A 20,309-nucleotide genomic window follows, 5' to 3' on the forward strand; every position below is an offset into this window, starting at 1 on the left:
AGATTAATGCAGCTGCTGTAGCAGTACCAGAATAGGAATTGAAAATAGAAGAACCAATGTTATGAGAAATTACTTTTGAGTTTTAAAATGTTTTTACTTAAATCCTACTCTTATAGCTAAAAATACAAAAGAATGATAGCACAGTTCTTGATTCTACCTACCTCCTTCCCAACACACATATTAATACTAGTCACCTTCTCAGTATAAATTGTAAACCTCTTCTGTCCTACATGAACATTGACATTACAACAGCTTCATCCTTGGTTTTTGGGGTTTTTTTAAGAAGCTTTTAAAGTTCTAGTAAAACAGATAAGAGTAACATTACATATCTCTTATCTTTCAATGTCATTTTTGTTGAAAGCAACTTGTTTGTTGGCAAGTCTTTTTGATTAGGGAGCTATATAAATTTGACAATACTAGATTATAACCTTAGGGTTTTTTTATATTAGATTAAGTGGGACAAGATCTTCTAGAAACCTGTTTAATATCTTGTTCCATTTTGCTCCTGTTGGTTTTTTATAAAATATATGCCTCCTGCATACTTAATGAAGTATGATGCAGAAATGCCAAGTAATGGGTTTTAATCTGAATACTTAGTGTTCTTTCATTGAAAGTTCAGAAGGTAATTGTTGTGAACAAGTGGTTTCAGCTTCTCAGACCCACCATCAAAGGTACTGACAAAAAGCAAGTTTTAATATGTATTTATGAAAGTGTGACGACTTGACAGAGTTTGATGGCAAGGCTCACTCTATTACTACATAGAAGAAGCATACATAGGAAAATTGGATTAGAATCAATTTAGAATGATTTGCATGGAGACCAGGAATGCAAAAGGGGGTAAGGGAGCAAAGGATATGGATACAAAAGATAAGGGTGCAGAAGACTTTAGCAGCACTTAATCATTGACTAATTTAACATTTAAAAAGTTATTCAGTAGGATTTATTACAGTTATAAGAGCAACTAAATTATAGATTCACTATAGAAAACATTCATACCATAATCAATTTACACACACCCAGGTAAACTCATGTCTACACCTATTTCTACGTGTGTAAATGTACCTATCAAAACCTTCCCTCAGGTTCAGTGAAATATGTCAATTTCCTTTGCATTTCCCAACAGGCAAGGGTTGCACCTGGAGGAGCATGGAGATAGGGGGGAAATATCAGCCTAGGCCTCATCGTCAGTGATGGTCCTTTGAGTATCACAAATTTGAGGGTTTGTGAGCTCTGAGACGCCCCACTCAGAGGGAGGTGCTGACTCAGCCCTCTGCAGTCCAGGAGAGCTCAAAAGGCCTCACTGATCCAAGTTGGTAACTACTGGGCTTTTTTCCTAGAAAGTCCAGTAACAATGGTACCATTCCGCTTGGGCTGTGATTAATTTTAAAAAGTTTTTGTAGCAATGGTACCACTTCACTTGGGCTATGAATCAGGTAAATTATTTACCAAGGCTAACAAGGATAACTGCATATCCTTGTTCTTCACTTTGGTCAGGCAGATGATATTCCTGTCATGATCAGTGTTGTTCCCACCTATATCATGCAAGAGCTCCTGGCACAGTCAGAGACACTTCAGTGCCCAAGTGGTACGGTCAAGGGATGCTTCACCGCTCAGCTGGTTCAGTCATGATTTGTCCAGAGTTTCTGAGGTCATAGGGCAGGCCCAAGGATGGGGGGATGCACCACCACAATGCCCCCATGACTAAAATCAATCTCTCTTGCTCCACAGAGCAGTGGTGTGGTTGCCTCTTGCCACTGTGCCTATACACAGGTTAATGCCATGTTCCAATTGTAATATGAGGGAAATTTTTGTTTAGTTCATATTGCCATTGAGATGCATGACTATTATTGCTGGCCTGAATACCTTCAGAAACAATACTCCTCGGCTGCAGAATATAGAGAGACTGAGTCTTGCTGTTGCTTGGTCAGTCCATGGTGATTTCAGTATTCACTTGATTTGGCATGTAATACATATATTTATTTTTACGGATTAATTTTTGTAGTGAATGTGTTTATATGTTAAAGACTTGGCTTTTTTTTCCCTAGTCCTTTTTTTTTTTTTGCCATACATCATTACCATTGGAGAACCATGGCCATAACCAGTTTAATAACTAAGTAAAGTTCTAATAAAGACTAATGACGACTAATGTCAAGATCTCTGCAATGTCAGAGACTTGTCTTAAGGAGTGATACTTGAAGTAATCACAAAAGGATAGGAGGGCTCGATGTAGTTAGACTTCCATCCTTAAGAGTAGTGAGGTAGAGTTTTCAGCCACAGGTAAGTAAAGTGACAAATGGTATACAGGAGAGCCAACATAATAACTTGTTTATCAAGCATATTTTGTGAGTGTGAATTCTTACTGAAAAGCTTTTGACTTAATTTCTGAAAGGTACTTCAAAATAGATTTAATCATGTGGAAGAATATCCTATTTTTAAAGTGTAAAACTCAGTTGTGCCATCTGGCTACATCTAGTTAGAAATTAACACTTTTTCAGATTACAAAGTAGTAATGAACCTCATGAAATGGAGTATGGTTAAGGTGCTGACTTGTTATTAGGCTAAATTTTTGTCTGGGTTTTTTTGTTTGGTTTTATTTTGTTGTTGCTGGGGGGAGTGTGGTTGCAGCCAAAATTATGGACCAGCTAACTGAAAACCAGTTTGCTTTATTTATGTGTTATTTTGACATAGAATCATAGAATCTCTTAAGTTGGAAGGGACCCATAAGGATCATCAAGTCCAACTCCCTGCTGCTTGCAGGACTATCTAGCACTAAATCATATGACTAAAAGTGTTGTCCAGATGCTACTTGAACTCTTGTCAGGCTTGGTGACATGACCACTTCTCTAGGGAGCCTGTTCCAGTGACTTGACCACCCTCTCAGTGAAGAACCTTTTCCTAATGTCCCATCTGAACTTGCCCTGATGTGGCTTCATTTCATGCCCTCGGGTCCTGTCACTGGTCACTAGACAGGTGAGATCAGCACCTCCCCCTCCACTGGCCCCCTTGAGGAAGTTGTAGATTGCAATGGGGTCACCCCTCAGCCTTCTCTTCTCCAGGCTGAACAGACCAAGTGACCTCAGCCACTCCTCATAAATCTTGCCCTTGAGACCCTTCACCATCTTCTTTGGATGCTCTTTAATATCTTTATATCTTTCTTATATTGTGGTGCCCAAAACTGCACACAGCACTCGAGGTGAGGCCACACCAGTGCAGACCAGAGTGGAACAATCACCTCCCTTGCCTGGCTGGCAATGCTGTGCCTGATGCACCTCAGGATATGGTTGGCCCTCCTGGCTGCCAGGGCACTGCTGACTCACATTCAGCTTGCCATTGACCAGAACCCCCAGGTCCCTTTCTGTAGTGCTGCTCTCCAGCCTCTTGTTCTCCTGTTTGTCTGTACATCCAGGGTTACCCCATCCCAGGTGCAGAATCCAGCACTTTTCTTTGTGAAACTCCATATGGTTGGTGATTGCCCAGCCCTCTCATTTGTCTGTCTCTCTGCAGGGTGCTTCTGCCTCCAGGGAGTCCACAGCTCCTCCTACTTTAGTATCATCAGCAAACTTAGTTAATGTACATTTGATTCCTGCTTCCAGATCATTTATAAAAACATTAAAGAGCACTGGCCCTAAAATTGAACCCTGGGGAATCTACAGATAACCAGTTGCCAGTCTGATGTGACCCCATTTACTATAACCCTTTGAGCCTGACCTGTCAGCCAGTTATTCACTCAATCTGTTATAAACCTTTCTAGCTGTGTGCTGGACATTTTCTGCAGAAGGATACTGTGAGAAACAGTATTGAAAGCTTTGCTAAAAATCCAAAAATCCTCACATCTACTGGTGTCCCTTTGTCAGCTAGATGGGTGACCTTGTAAAAGGAAACTAAGTTGGTTAAGCAGGACTTCCCTTTCGTGAACCTGTGCTGGCTGTTACCAATGACTGCGTTGTCTCTCAAGTATTTTTCAATAAGTCCCAGAATAAATTTCCCCATAATTTTACCAGGTGCTGAAGTGAGACTGACAGGCCTGTAGTTACCAGGGTCTTCCTTCTTGACATGTATCAATATTTCTTTGTAGACTGATACCTGTGCTGGTAAATGGTATGAAATATTCAGAGATTGATATTATTCTGTTAAAGGTAAGCATTCCTTTCTTTTATACTCAGTAAGAATATCTGGTTAGCTTCTGACTTGTAAATCAGAATGGTTGAGCTGGTAGACCAGATCTGGTCTGCCATCTGTTCAATGGAGATTTAGCTTTCTGGGGCAAGGTGTGCTGTTCCAAAAACTGAATGCAACTGCTGCCATGTTTGTTGGAAAATAATCTGTGGGTTTTCCTGCTTTGCTCCTCTCCCTTTCCACCCAATTTTGGCAGAGCTGGGATACTTTTACCCATTAATTACTGCAGCAAAGCAGCCTATAAAGAAATTATCAGAATTAATTTTAATGACCTTCTAGCTTGAACTACACAGCTTTTTCCATCACAACATTTTAGAATGTGTCTGTGTACTAGAATGTCTCTATCTCTTCTTCTTTCTAATTCCTTCCCATCAAGAGTAATTTCTTAACAAGAAGAGTACTTTGTGCTTTTCTGTGAGATTACCTCTGTTGCTTCCGTTTTCCTGAAATATTTCTGGTAAATACTGTATCACAATGCAGGAACAATGGCATTTTTAGTTAGCTAGGCAGCACAAGTGGGATGTGAATTTTTCACATGTTTATGAAATATTGAACTAACATTTGCACTACATTCTTAACTTCCTTGAGCAATATAGTTGCACTGGTTTATCTGATAAAACATTTTTTTGACAGGGGGATGTTGAAGAAGATGAAGCTATTCCAGATAGTGAACAGGACATAAGACCTCGTTTTCATCGTTCGCGGACAGTAGCTCAGCCACATGAAGAAGATCGTATTGAAGATGATGATGATGATGATGACGACAATGATCTTGATGATGATGATACTATTTCTGACTGGAATTTAAGTATGTCAAAGTAATGTGTAAAATGTTTTAAAATATAGCTACTTGCATAATACAAGAACCACAGTAAACACAGGAGTTTTTGTATAGGAATACTGAGGCTTTGCTTTTGAATGGAAAATGAACTATCTGCTGATATAATTGGTGTTTTGGGCAGAGGGGAGTCTTTCAGGTGATGTTTTGGCTATATAACTATTGAAAAATCTAGCCACTTCTAAACTTATTTTGAATATGGCCAATAGAGCTGCAAACATCTACTAGATGCAATTCAACAGAAACTTTGGATTTTGAATTTTAATTCTACAAGGTAATAAAAAACATGTATTACTGTTTACTTTAGTAAAAGTCTTTGTGGTGGGTTGACCTTTGCTGGATGACAGATGCCCGCCAAGCCACTCTATCACTCCCTTTGCCAGCTGGACAGGGGAGAGAAAATGGAAAACAACTAGTAGGTTGAGATAAGGCAGTTTACTAAAGCAAAAGTGAAAGTTAACGTGCACACAAAGAAAGAGGAAAACAAAATAGGTTTATTTTCTCCTTCCCATCAGTGACCAATGTTCAGCACCATCCCAGAAGCAGGGCTTCAGCACTTGTAGGGGTTGCTCCAGAAGGCAAACATTATAAATAATGAATGCCATCCCCTTCCTCCTCCCTCCCTTAGCTTTTATATCTGAACTGACATCATATGGTATGGGATATCCCTTTGGTCAGTTTGGGTCAGCTGGCCTGGCTGTGTCCCCTCCCAGGATCTTGCCCATCCCTACCCTACTGATGGGGGGTGGAATGTTGAGACAGTGCTGTTGCTATGCCAGCACTGCTCAGCAGTAGCCAAAACACTGGTGTGTAAACAACACTTTACCAGCTCCAAATGCAAAGCACAGCGCTGTGAGGGCTGCTATGGGGAAATGAACTCCAGCTCAGCCAGATCCAGTACAATCTTACACATTGTTCTTAGCTTAATAATGCTTTATTTTAGTTCAGTCTTCCCTCTATATCTGGTTTGTGTTTGATTTTTTTCTTCCTCCTACATGCTACTACTGACCACTATTGCCAGTAGTTCAGATGTACAGATGAATGTGCCTTGCAGGTTACGGATCAAACCATTTTGAGACGTATCTAAATTTTAAAATAATATTAATACTGATAATACCATTATTATTATTATTATTTAGAAGACAAAAAGCACAAAGACAAAAAGCACAAATATATTTTCTTTTGTAAAGTATCTTTTTTTATAATTTTAAATTCATAATGCTATTCTTGTAGTCATTGTGTGTAGAGATTGCAGAATTAAATCAATATTTCCTGGAAAACAAAACTGAAATGACAGAGGGTGCTCTGTGGTCCACAGTTTTGGTTAAGAAGATGAGGAAGCTAAAGCTCTCTAGGAAAGAGAGAGAACAGAACAGTTAAGAAATCTGTTTTGATGTATGTTATCTGTACTTGACAGAATTTGTATTATCTGAATTTCAGAATTGTATGCCCTATTTCTTATCCAGTGTTCTATATTTGACTTCCAATTTGAACAGAGAGGAAACGTCAGCACAGCCTGACACAGCAGCATTGGTTACTAATGAGACCTGGTAACTAAATATGGAAGTCCGCCTTTTTTTCTTCTAGTAGAAAGCTGAAACAGTCTAAGCTGAAGCAGCAAGTGCTGGTCTTGAGGAGTCTGTGGTGTTTATTATTGATTTTTAGTGGAGATCTGCTCTGAGTTGAGGGCTCATGTTTGGTTTTATTCAAACCTGTTGGACATCATCTAGAAGCAGAGTAGAAAAAGAATTCTATTTATTATCTGTTCTAGTACTTGCTACCTCTCAACTGAAAAACTGTCTGTGTCTTGCTTGGGCGCACTAGCAGTTTAGATCCAGTTTAGGAATTTTGCATGTTACATTTGCTATGTATATTTTTCCTGATTACCTGTTTTGTATATACTTTTGTTTCAGTTGAAACAAGGAACTGAGATCATAATATGCTAGAAAAAAAATACAGTATAAATTCTGTAATACGAGCATTCTTTATAAATCCATCTTAGCATTATTTTTCTAGACATGTCAGCCCCACAGCAGAAAACCAGAGTAAGGATTTTTGAATCATGTTTTGAATCTGTTTTTTTATGAGCTTTTGTGTGCTAAAATATGAGTTTAAAAACTTTCAAACAAATTTCAAAGTAGTGTTCTTTGTATAGGTGCATCACAGAATTAGGAGTTAGCTCAGAGCAAAAGTCAGTAAATTTCTTTCAGTCTCTAGAGGTTGATGATTTTGACTTTTTTTTGCTTTGAGATATGGGTCATGTTTGAACGTTTTCTTTTTAAAGAACTTGCTAGTATTTTTTTGCTATTTCTCCTTAATTTCTTCGGTATGTTGCATTCATGTCACAGACCTTCCCTCTTTTGTAGCGTTACACCATCCTGAAATGATGTAGTGTATATAATGTTGCAATATAATGGTGTGGTTCCTGTCTATTGGCGATGGAGAGAGGCGAGGAGACTGAGTGGTGGTCAGAATCCGAATTTATTGTGGACTACATATGCTTATATGCTATTGTAAGAAGGCTAGTAATTTTTTACTACAATGATTGGGTTAATCATCGCATAAACAAACTTATACATTTTGCAATATCTCTTGTTTGTAGAAGTTGATTCAATCTTCTTGCTCTGTTTGTTCTTGCCAAGGAATCCTGATTATCAAAATCTCTTATGCTAATCAGGTCCAAAGTACATCACCTGTCAGTGAGTGTTTTAATATCCCTAGTGTATAAGTTCTTTTAGTGGCTATAAAAATGCTGCAAAAATGGCTCTCTAAAAGCTATGGCTTTGTACCAGAGCACAATGAATCCCTGTGTATTGTAATGAAATTAAAGTATCTTTCCTCCTGATACCCTAGTGATGCCTAAAGAGGCTGACCTAGAACAGAGACTAGGCAGAGTTAAAGAATAAAGTAGGTATTTATTAAAAGGCCTTAAGGGATACACCTTGGGCAGTACCAAGAGCCTGGCCAGGGCTACACCCAAGATGGTCACAAGAGGGACGACCAGTCACAAATTTTCACACTTTTATAAGTGTTGGTTCATTTATATTGGGGTTAATTGTCCAATTACAGCTTCAGGTTATGAAGTCCCATCCTCCTGCTTTGCTCTCTTCAATTCACCATCATTTATGCTTTTTGTGCCTGAAGCTGCAACGGTGTCCTTGATTCTCAGGCTGGAAAAGGATTGTTTTGTCTAACTAAACTGTGAAAAGAACTTTATATGAAATTCAGAGTTACACACTAAGGCAGTACAGAATCTGAAAAATATGAAAGATAAAACTTAAGGCATCACTGGCAGCTCAAAGTTAAAATGAGGATCATACCGTTTAACTACAACTGCTTGTATAATAAGAAGATTAACATTGTTAATTCCCCTCAGGGAAATGTTCTGCTGCTGCTCTAGATGTCCTGGCTAATGTATTTCGTGATGAACTTCTGCCACACATCTTGCCCCTTTTGAAGGAATTGCTTTTTCATCCTGAATGGGTAGTTAAAGAATCTGGTATCCTTGTTCTTGGAGCAATTGCTGAAGGTAAGGCAACAGTGCATATCAGGTTACTGAATTTTTATTGGTTCTAAAGCAGTTCTGGGTTTCCTTCTAGATTAATTTACTTGTGCAAGCAAGTATACATCCTTAGCTGTTTGGTTTTGTTTTTAAGTGATTTAATCTCTACATCTACTGGTTGATGACTGCAGTTACTTGTTTAATTTTTCATTTTCAAATCTGTGCATTTTTTTTGAGGCTTCAATAACTTTGATAATTTCTTTTATTCCTCCCCTTTTTAACTCTAGCATATATTTCTTGGTCTCTCATGAAATATTACCTTGATTTGATACAACAGGAATATTTACATTTCATTCAGTGTTTTCAGAAATGGAGAAGACAAGTCCCATGACTTCAGTGCCCTGAGCTGCTTTTTGTGGATGGCTCACTGATTTAAATGTGTTAACTTCCATTTCTTTGTATTTACTTACAGTCTTGGCTTTTTGCCTATATTTCCATAATCTCTGTCCATTTTGGAAATTGAAGAAATATGTTTGGGTCCATGCCTGGATTATCTATCTTTTCTGACAGTGCCTAGTGAACATATATTTTCTTTGTTGCTAGCAAGCATTTTTGTTGGTTTTTATTTCAAGTCAAGCAAGGTAAAAGTTAGTACTTCTTGCAAATCTCAGTGTATTACTGCCCTTGCTGACTCGAAGTGTGCAGCTTTTATTGTTGGACAGTATTTGTGTTATATTAGGAGAAAGCAAGAAGAAAAATTATTTTTTTAAGAAATCTTTTTTAGTGATATGGTGATTAGTTATCAAGGTGTAATCTTCCTCTGCTTGTTGTCTTGGTCACTCTGAGTAGACTGGCATAAGACTTCCAAGCTTTGTAAACCAATTTTATTTGGATGTTCTTTCTATACTCCCTTTAATAAAGCAAAATTTATGGAGATTGGGGAAGCACTGAAGTAGAAATGTTGTTGGAATGAATGTAAATTTGATTGAGGATTTTAATTACTGTTTATGGTGTGGTTTCATTTTAGGACTTAACATAAATTAGGTAGACTTGCTTTGTATATTGGTAAAATGTATTACTACATGATAGAGGAAGAAAATATATCCCTTCTAGGAAATAACAAAAAGCTCTATTATGTTTTGTAATTCTCATACTGTAATAGCTATATTTTTCCTTCTAGGCTGCATGCAGGGTATGATTCCATATCTTCCTGAGCTGATCCCTCACCTTATTCAGTGCCTCTCTAATAAAAAGGCTCTTGTGCGCTCCATCACTTGCTGGACTCTTAGTCGCTATGCACACTGGGTAGTTAGTCAACCCCCAGACACATACTTGAAGCCATTAATGACCGAGTTGCTAAAGCGCATTCTGGATAGCAACAAGAGAGTACAAGAAGCTGCCTGCAGGTGAGTCAAAGCTTAAACAAAAAGTACTATCCATGACACTGCTTTTTCATGGGAAAATATTTTAATGCCTTAATTGATTATTCTATAACTCAGTTTCTAGCTCCTAATGGTTTTTTTTTCCTTTTAAATTGGGGTGGGTTCAGCTTCTTCTGAAATCATCACAACTGAGTTGTGGTAAAACAAAACCAGATAATTTGTCTTTCTCTTGTCCAGTTTTTAGAATATATGAAAAGCAAACGAAACAATCCATTGCTGTAAAATAAATTATCTGTATGTCACACCTGTTTATTTCCAATATTTGAAATTTCACTGACCAGGAATCTGGCTTTTATAGGCCTATGAACAAGGTCAATACGGGAAAACTATCCTATCATTGCATTAGCAATGTTTATATTTAGCTCAGGATTACCAAAAAATTTGGGTTACAACTATTTCAAGGGATATTCCCTTTCTCTTGAAAGGAGATCTTTGGAGGTAAGATTCCCTTCTGTCCCTTGTCTGCTGATATTTAAAAAAAAAAAAGAATAGACGCACCATTAAAGGAATGGGTATACCACTTGTGCAGGAAGCTCAGCAAATAAAGCTTTTACATATAAGTTTGTGTAGGGCAGGAGTACACAGCAGTCTGCCAAGAAAGTTTCTTCATAAAGCAGGATTAGATCTGTAACATGTATACATAAAAGGTTTTTACCTGAATATTTTTAAATTTTGCTCATCAGAGTTTAAGAGCTGAATCTTTGTGTTCAATCAAAATAGACTGAGTTTGTCTCAATAATACCATTGTGAAAACATACCTTGGATAAATTTAAAGACTAAATACAGTTCTATGTTTAAACAGGAATGGGTAGTTTAGGGCATTTTGGGGTGGTCTTGTTTTGTTTTTTACAAGATACTGACTGACCTATTCGGGGTGGGTTTTTTTGTCCATCAGTGCCTTTGCTACTCTAGAAGAGGAGGCTTGTACAGAGCTTGTTCCTTATCTTGCATATATACTTGACACTTTGGTCTTCGCATTTAGTAAATACCAGCATAAAAACCTGCTCATTCTTTATGATGCTATAGGAACTCTAGCAGATTCTGTAGGACATCATCTAAATAAACCTGTGAGTATACCTTATGTTCTGTAGAAATGCTTATCATATATTGAAAAACTGGTTGAGTGGCTTTTGTAGTGTGCTTTATATGTTTTTAAACAAAAATTCTGGATTCAATAATATTTGCATGTAATATACATAGACTGTATGTAATTTTCACACTACACAAATGTTCCCCATTTTGAATAAATAATTGTGTGTTTGGTGGCTTGCAAAATGTACTTTTCATTATTGTGACTTTTTTTCTTACTCTCAGAATTTTTCAGCTCAAAGGAAATATATATAGATATGAAATGGGATTTTAAAGAAATTGGTAGAATGTGTGTGCTAATTTCTAATGACTTTTTTGTTGTTTGTAACCACTTTCGGTATATCTAAACTGCTCTGAGTGTCTTTCCAATGCATCAAAGGACATCATCATTAGAGATTGCTTTATCCAAGAGTAGGATAGATGTGCATTTTATATCTAAAAACACAGAATCCTTTGAGTAAATCACAGAGAGCACAGGCAAGTGTAGTGGGGTTTTTGTAGTATACATGTTCATTAATAGGATATACATATATGTCACATGTATGCTGTTGAAATTTGGTTTGTATCCCTATAGTGCTTCACATGACATAGACAAACTAGAATAAAACAATTTGGGTTGTTGCCATGGCATTTTATTTTCCATTCAAGACTCCACACTATCCAAGGACATATTTTCCAATCTCTCTCTGGCCCTGGCCAGCTTGACTTTTGACAGCACCAGGAGGAAGCTAAATGGGAGCTCCTGGTAATGGTGGGATTTTCTTCAGTTGCTTAAAATATTGTATCTTTGGACATAGCATTAGCTGGCAGCATCTGTTGTCTCTTTGGATACTTTCTGGGAGCAACAGTACTACAGGGATGCCTTGCTTAATGTCCTTGTGACTGTGACAGCAGTGGCCAAGAAGATGCAACATTTTATACAGAATTGGTAAGTGCGCATTTCTGGAGGGATAGAAATTTACTTTCTTCATGGATGAGTAATTGAATGAGGAACAGGTTTCAGGAACTTCTGGGGATAGAGTTGTAGCATCAGGGCAATGGAAGATGATTGAGAAAAGCAGGTGGCAGATGTACAGCTAGATTGTATTGCTGGTAAAAACATTTTCTGTAGCCCCTGAGTCAATCCTATAGATATGTAACAACCCAGGCAGCTATTAAAAGTTGCTAGACTGAAGCCAAACCTGGAGGAAAAGATTTGTTTTGCAAAGATACTTATGTGCCTCAGCAAAAAATCTTAAAACATAAAATTTAAGTTCTAATATTCAACTACTTCTATATATTTCAACAATGGTTGAATTACAGTATATATTTTTTTTTCTCCTGAAAAAGTAGAATATATACATTTTCTAGCTTTGAAATAAACTAGTATGCAATTGAGTGCTTCAGTAGCTGATGCATTTTCATCTTAAACAGGAATATATTCAGATGCTAATGCCTCCATTAATCCAGAAGTGGAACATGTTGAAGGATGAAGATAAAGATCTCTTCCCTTTATTGGAGGTAAATGTTAAAATTTGAATATGTGTCTTTTGGGAATTGCCTCTTTTACTAAGGATGTTCCTACTAGGAAGTGTGACTATAAATGCTGTCAGTGTAAGGTATTTCCCATTATGGAGAAAATATTATGACAATAGTGAGAAATTTTTTTAACTGAGGAAATGTTATTAAGTTTAGCAGAAATCTTTTATAATTATTTTTTCCCTGCCATTCTTAGGTGTTTTCTTTGGGATTCTTTGTTTTTAAAAATTGTTCCATCCCTGTTGTTCTTGTCTTCTCTCCCTGCTTTCCCTTCGTCCCTTCATTAAAAAAATTACCAACAGGCTGAAGGTATGAACCAGACAATGTAGTCTGTTCTCTGTACTTTCCAAGTGTGAATCAGGAAAACACTTCCAGAGAAATTAGTTTCATAACTCTTGGGTAATGTTAGGGCTTGTACATTGTCAGCATAGTGAATTTTAGTGTAAATGCTAGCTGAATTGTAGTAATTGTCTTCATATGAACTGTCTTGGCACCTTGAAGAAGATGCTGCTCCTGAGAAATTTTCTCAACTGACATACATAGGAGAGAATAACAATTAGCTGACAGTTGCCTTGGCTCAGCTAATCAGTACTACTTTTCCAGGTTGTTTTTACTTAAACAGTTACTTGTGGGTATACTTAAAATGATTTTAATTTACTACACACAAGTAAAGGGTACTTGGGAGAGGTGAAGAAAGTTAGTGTCTCTCTCACTTTTTTCCTTCTTCTTTATTTTATTCCAGTGCCTGTCGTCAGTTGCTACTGCCTTGCAATCTGGATTTCTTCCATACTGTGAGCCTGTGTACCAGCGTTGTGTCAATCTGGTGCAGAAGACTCTTGCACAAGCCATGGTATTTTTCTATTGCTATTCCAATGTTTTCAGAATATCTCCTTAAACTAATGTATTAACTATGTAAAGTTAGGGGTTTTCAGAGAGATTTGTAGTATTAGTTATTGAATATTTAAATGAATCTGCAGTTCTGAAACTTAATTGCTTGTTTGTTTTTACTTTTATGCATGCCCCTGAGAAAATCTAATACTCATTTTGAAAATTCATAATTATTTGTTACAGTTGCACAATGCTCAGCCAGACCAATATGAGGCTCCAGATAAAGATTTCATGATTGTAGCTCTTGATTTACTCAGTGGTTTAGCTGAAGGACTTGGAGGCAACATTGAACAGCTAGTGGCTTGCAGCAATATCCTGACACTAATGTACCAATGTATGCAGGTGAGATGAGTAATCTGTTTAATCCAAGAATTTTCTTTCTAAAGAGAATCAGAAACACTTCTAGAATTGTCAGGTTTTTTTCTTCCTCCCTTTAGGATAAAATGCCTGAGGTGCGGCAGAGTTCTTTTGCATTGTTAGGTGATCTGACAAAGGCGTGTTTTCAGCATGTTAAGCCTTGCATCGGTATGTTTCTTTTGCATATTAAATAATTAATTTGTTTTGCAAACTGATAGGAGGATGGTTTAGCCATTGTTAAGTTCCCTTTTCTGTGGGTTACCTTGTCATGGTGTAGATTTTAGTTTTCCTTTATCAGCAAGGGTCTGTAGTCTTTTCTCCTTTAAATTGTGTGTTTTAAGATGTGTTGTTCTTTTTGTAGACAGTGCAAAAATTAATTTTGTTGCTTGATTTTTATAATGTAACATGCTTCCTGTTTTGCTGGAATACAGAAAACAGATGTACTTAGACTTCCATTAGAACAATTGCTTTGTAGGTTTTTTACTCTACTAGAATCTATGAATACTTGGATAGGCTTTAAATTTTAATTATAGTGAAATATTAGCCACAAAGATAGATTATAACATCTGTCATTTTAATCAAAGCTGGGATTTGCTTTCTAGGCTTCATTGTTGTTGGCTGTTGCAGTTTTTGGGGGGGGCTTGGTGTTGTGTTTGGTGGTTTTTTGTTTTGTTGCTGAAGGGGGTGTTTGTTTTGGGGAGAGGTGTTTGGTAATTTATTTTTTTTAGCACAGCTGAATACATAGCTATCCAGGTGTGCTTTTCTTTCCCTACTCCTGGGAAGGGGATAAAAAAGGTTTCTAGAGTTACATCAATGTAAAATCTATTAGAAATATTTTTAAATCATAGGTTGAAAGGATTTGCATTGATTTGCTTAGGTTGCATCATCCAGATTAATCTGATATATAAGAAAAATACAGATCTTGTTAATTCAAGTGTAATGCTTTACAAGAATTTAAATCTTTACAAGAATTTAAATACACTTCTATGATTTTTTTTAACTCCCTCTTCTTGTGATCTTACAGTAATAGAACAAGATGGTTGCTTGTATTGTGTGGTGAGATTTTAAAATGTTGTTCTTTTTAGCTGATTTCATGCCCATTTTGGGAACAAACTTAAACCCTGAATTCATTTCTGTGTGTAACAATGCCACCTGGGCGATTGGAGAAATCTCCATCCAGATGGGTAAGATTTTTTTCTTTGAATATTTGCATATTAAGAATGGTTTGTTTGGGTTGTGGATTGTTTTTTATTTCTAGTGATGCTTTCATGTTAAAAATTTAAATTCAGTTATACATCCTTGTCTTTGACAGTAAGTTCAATGTACCAGATCTAAATAGAGTATATATATTAATGGTCATTTTCTTCTGAATGTTTTTTTTTGGCTGTTTCAGGTATAGAGATGCAGCATTATATTCCAATGGTGTTGCACCAGCTTGTAGAAATAATTAACAGACCCAACACACCAAAGACATTGTTAGAGAACACAGGTATCCAAAAACTGAATCATTTATGGTTAAGGGAATTAATTTTTTTTCTACAATGATTAAAAAAATTGAATAGATCTTATTTTATTGCTATATATTTGGCTTTTATAAGCAAAAAACAACTGTTTTGGAGAAACTCTTACAAGTCTCAGTCTTGCAGAAAAACATCTATCATATATCTAGATTATTAAAGTTATTGTTTTCTCACCTTTATAACATTTTATATTTATCATCTATTTAAGTATTCTTCCAATTTTATTTATGTATACAATATGACAGATGTATGCAGTAACACTTAAAGACTTAGTGGCTTTACACTGATTTTAATATATGCATGTCCTTTCATGTGTACTGTATGTACATGTTTAGTGTTTGAAACAAATGTAATTGGCATATCTATAACAAATAATGAACTCTTTGAATTTACAATAATGCACTTTTTTGAAAAAATTAATTTGTAGTAATATGCACAAAAATCTAGATCTGTGATGGCAGTTTTACCACAACATAACTGAAATTATGTATAATTTCTATTACCTGGTCACTTAATAAAAAATTTCTGAAAAGAAGTCTTAAAAGTGGCATGTATGTTTCTATGTTCTGGCCAGCTGCTTTGCCTTCCAAATTGGAAGCAGTCCCCAAATGCCTTATTGAACTGAAATTTCTGAGGCTTGGTTTTTTGCATTTATAGAGGGCATGTTCTGGTATGAGGAACACCTTCCATACTTCAGCAAAACTTTATTAATAATTAAACAGGTTTCAGGTTTACTATTTTACTAATTGAGAATATTTTGATTTTTTTTTTCTGTTTAAAAACTGTCTTGTAAGAAAAATGATAGCTTAGTTGTTATACTGAACATAATTTAAAATTATGGAAATTCAGTGCTAGTTACATTTGGGCTTGAGCTAAGTATGAGATAAATTGGGATTTCTTTCTATGCATATTTTTCCTTCAGTATTCTTCACACCCCATCCCCTCATTTAGTATGGAAGGTGAACTTGAAGGAAAAATTGCCTAGTTGTCTGGCATATTATAGGTACTGCTTTTTGAAAAGATAATTTTCATGCTAATTGCTTGTTATGAAATGCACCATGGAATAGTATAGCAATATAAATTTTCTTACCCCTTGCCCCCAACCCCCTTTGTCTGTATTGATGGAGATGTAATAGCTGTATCTGAGAAACATCCAGTACCTAAAAGTTTGCTTCCATCACTGGTAGAGAATTTTTTTAGGCATCCAAACAGTGACTTTTTTTAGTATCTTAATAGTTACTTTAAATGCAGATGCAAAACTGTAAATAAATGTTGAGTGTGGTGTAATGATAAGTTTCTTGTGGGATATTGTGCTACATGCCATTGGTATGTGCAAGAGTATTAATGTTTTTTACTCTAGGCTATGTAATGAGCTATGAAAACACTTCTGTTTTGGAAACATGAGATCAACTTAAGTAAAATAGTTGCATAGAAAATAATGACTACATGCCAAAAAGTTATGCTTTGACAGAAATTACTATTCCTCATACTGACTCTAGCTGTGAGAATTTACAGATAAATCTTAAAAGTGTACTTTCATTTGAAAGTATCACTTCAAATGTAGTTTTGTGTTAGATCTGCTGAAAATTTGAAATCAAATTATGTCTGGGCAAAATAGTACATTACCAGTGAGATGTAGCTTTCATGGAATAGGTACATTTAAAACTGCTAGTGTATCCTACGCTAAACTTTTATTGGAGAAAACATCATCTGCTTTATTGCATGTTTCATGAAACTGTTCACAAATGCCTGTTAATTAGTGTTGCATAGTATGTCCCTTGAACATAGGTTTCTTTGCTTCATATAAATCTGCTGGATTTTAGTATTATTCATGTATTTTGCTTCAAGTAATCCTGATACATTATTTCCCACCTTCTCTTTTTTCTGAAGATTAATCTTTTCTGAGTTGAGCAAACACCATTAAAACACACTTGCATGATGATATTATCTTCAGTCTGGCCCTCAGAACAAAGGACCACAATACCTAATCATTCAGAGAAGCAGTTTTACTTTTCTTTTTGTCTTTATGCTTTTGTATCAAAAGTCACAATATTATACAACTTTTATGAGGAAGTTTTTCTAAACAGGAAAAATATTTGGATTAAAACATTAATTTTATCTGGTCACTTGCTATGAGTTAGCAACCACTTTAATTTTTCTACAAGATTATGAAGAAAGCAAATATTTGGGTCTCTTTGAGAGTATTTAATCTATTTAGTGTTTATTAGATAGACCACAATGTGTTCTGCATAAAAGTGTTTATAAATGTATTTTTACTAATAGTAGGCCTATCAAAATCTTGAATTCTAAATATTGAAAAGATAAAATATTTAGGACTACTTGATACTAAAACTGAAAACGGTTAATTCCTTTCTATCAATAGTATTCATAATAGTACTTTTTATTAAAAACTTTGAAGTGTATGGTAGGTAAATTTACTGTAAGAGGTGATTCTGAAGAGAGCGGAATGACTACTTGCATCAGAAAGCCTTTGTATTTCAAATTGTGTTTTTTGGTGTTCTCTCATTTACTTCTTTAATTTTTCTTTTACCCTGGAGACTATACCATATATGTTGCTGCCTCTTATTCAAGGGGTTGTAATAAACAGCACTGGTGAAATCTTATGTTTACTATCATATACAGATTCTGTTGGCTTCTGTTTCTGAGTTATTTGTTGTTTTTTCTTTATTTTTTCTCCTCCCCCCTCATTTGCTCATGTCTTGGTTGGCGTTTGGTGGTGTATAACCGTGATTGCATTACCTTAGCAATAACAATTGGTCGTCTTGGTTACGTTTGTCCTCAAGAGGTGGCCCCCATGCTACAGCAGTTTATAAGACCCTGGTGTGTATTATTCAATTTTTTTTTTAATTCATTTTTCTTCTCTTTCTTTCTTTCTTTCTTTCTTTCTTTCTTTCTTTCTTTCTTTCTTTCTTTCTTTCTTTCTTTCTTTCTTTCTTTCTTTCTTTCTTTCTTTCTTTCTTTCTTTCTTTCTTCTATCTCACTTTTAGATATATTTTCAGTTGGTTACAAAATCTCAATCCTTAATCATTGCCAACCATGTGACTAATCTTGTCCTATCAGGTTTGTGAGTTTTTAGTAGCACTGTCATGTATTCTTTATGTTGTGGCTAACGACTAATTTATGCATGGGATAAGATTGTCACATGCTTGCGTGTTAAAGCTTGACTATGAAAGAGCATTTTAAAATCCACGAGAATGATAATACAATGCATGCAAATACTCTAAAATTTAAACTGTGCATTACTTTACTTAAAATTCAGTCTGAGGCTTGAATTGCTGTAAGTAATCTATTTCTATACTCATTATGTATAAAATAGCTTGCTTGCTGCTTTAAAGGTTAAATAATTGTTCTTTAAGTGATATCTGACATAATTCATATTGCAATAGTATTATATGTTCCGCTTCTAATAATGATAGTTTCTATAATTGTTTTTTATATGTGTTTCCTTTGTATTTAATGGAATACAGGTCACACTTTCTAACTATATAGTGCAACGGGAAAGCAAGATTCTGTAGATGATAGCTAATGGGAATATACTAGTAAATACTGTGTGCAACAAGTATCATTCTAAGTGTTCAAAATAGTGTTTCAGATAATCTTATCAGTGTGACTTATTCCATCAAATGCTGTCATCTAGTCCTGACTTGATTGAATCAAAAAGTAATAGAATTAGTTAAGTTTTGCTCTCCAACTTACTAGGTGCACTTCTCTGCGAAATATAAGAGACAATGAGGAAAAGGATTCAGCGTTCCGTGGGATATGTACCATGATCTCAGTCAACCCCAGTGGAGTAGTCCAAGTAAGATACATAAATAGATCTTAACTTCTTTCTTTGCTCATGTGAGATTTAGTGAAAGCTGTATATGGAGTATGAAAAATATTTAGCTTGGTGTCAATTCCCAGTAGTATGTGCTGTAACTTCTTTTTAGGCATCAAGGAGACCAAAATGTTTATATTTCAAATTATACATATCATTATACTTCAGGATTTCTGCTTCAGTAATTATCACTTATGGAAAGGAAGACAGCATTGTTAAATTCTTTTTTTTGTCTTTTACTTACAGGGAATATGTCAATAATGAACTTTGATTAACTGTATTTTGATACTTCTATCACTCTTTTTTATGTTGATGATATGTATGAAAATACAAGACAAAAGCTGACATATTGAAACCTATTTTTCAGATACAATCTAGGCTTTTAAAAAAGAAACAGAACAAAAACAATAACCACCTCTTCATTCTTAAAACTTGGTCAGGGAAGATTCTCTTTCAGCTTTGGATATATTGCTTAAATAGTCAACATGACAAGGAAGATGCATCCCTTTAAAATAAATTGTACATCTCAAGAATAGAATATGATTTGCTCTTTAGTCTGTGCAGCTCCAAGGTAAAGCTGTATGAAGGTAATATTTTCTAAGAGGAAAATAAAGGTGAAATTCCCTCTCCTCTGCCTGGAATCCTTCTCCCTGAAATGCAAAAATTGAACCTTTATCTTGTTTTGAATTTTTCAGTTCATTTCACGTATCCCTTATCTTGTACTTAGCATTTTCCTCTTCTGCTGTCTGTTTGTTCTTTCACATAGCTTAAACTGAGGGAGCAATTAAGGACTCTCTTCATTATCCAAGCTCTCCTCCTATGTAGTTGTTATCCTCAGCTCCTATCCAAAAACATGCATTATCAACTTAATCATTAAGACTGATGTTTTAATGGTATAGTAGGAGGTAATGCAAAATAGTGATTTTGGGGTGGCTTTAGTTTTGAACATGTACACATTCTATGTATCCCAGAAACAACTTCTGGCTCTGCTTAAAAAAAATACAACAGCTTTTTTCCCAATTGAAAATACATGAGAGTAAGTTGCAAGTGTGATCCCAAGTTTGTTGATTGTTATTGAGATGATTGGTTCTCAAACTTATAATGTGTACTGAAAGGATTAGTTGGACAAGTGTGGTGTGGG

At 35.6% G+C, this 20,309-nt stretch overlaps 1 protein-coding gene across 5 annotated transcripts in view; it reads left to right on the plus strand.

The window, feature by feature from the left end:
- Positions 1–20,309, plus strand: part of LOC135288986 (transportin-1-like) — a 128,000-nt gene that overhangs the window by 63,262 nt on the left and 44,429 nt on the right. For 2 of the 5 annotated variants that reach the window (XM_064402356.1, XM_064402355.1), the window contains 13 exons: positions 4,076–4,136; positions 4,810–4,984; positions 8,391–8,543; positions 9,697–9,922; positions 10,854–11,025; positions 12,461–12,547; positions 13,308–13,415; positions 13,637–13,795; positions 13,891–13,978; positions 14,896–14,994; positions 15,204–15,299; positions 18,096–18,171; positions 19,051–19,150. In XM_064402356.1, coding sequence (XP_064258426.1) covers positions 4,076–4,136; positions 4,810–4,984; positions 8,391–8,543; positions 9,697–9,922; positions 10,854–11,025; positions 12,461–12,547; positions 13,308–13,415; positions 13,637–13,795; positions 13,891–13,978; positions 14,896–14,994; positions 15,204–15,299; positions 18,096–18,171; positions 19,051–19,150 — 1,600 coding nt within the window. Of the gene's footprint in view, positions 1–4,075; positions 4,137–4,809; positions 4,985–8,390; positions 8,544–9,696; positions 9,923–10,853; positions 11,026–12,460; positions 12,548–13,307; positions 13,416–13,636; positions 13,796–13,890; positions 13,979–14,895; positions 14,995–15,203; positions 15,300–18,095; positions 18,172–18,338; positions 18,412–19,050; positions 19,151–20,309 lie in introns of those variants that run through there. The other 3 variants (XM_064402358.1, XR_010351783.1, XM_064402357.1) reach the window with 3 other exon arrangements.

This window comes from Passer domesticus, chromosome W (assembly GCF_036417665.1).
Source record: "Passer domesticus isolate bPasDom1 chromosome W, bPasDom1.hap1, whole genome shotgun sequence".
Lineage (NCBI taxonomy): Eukaryota > Metazoa > Chordata > Aves > Passeriformes > Passeridae > Passer > Passer domesticus.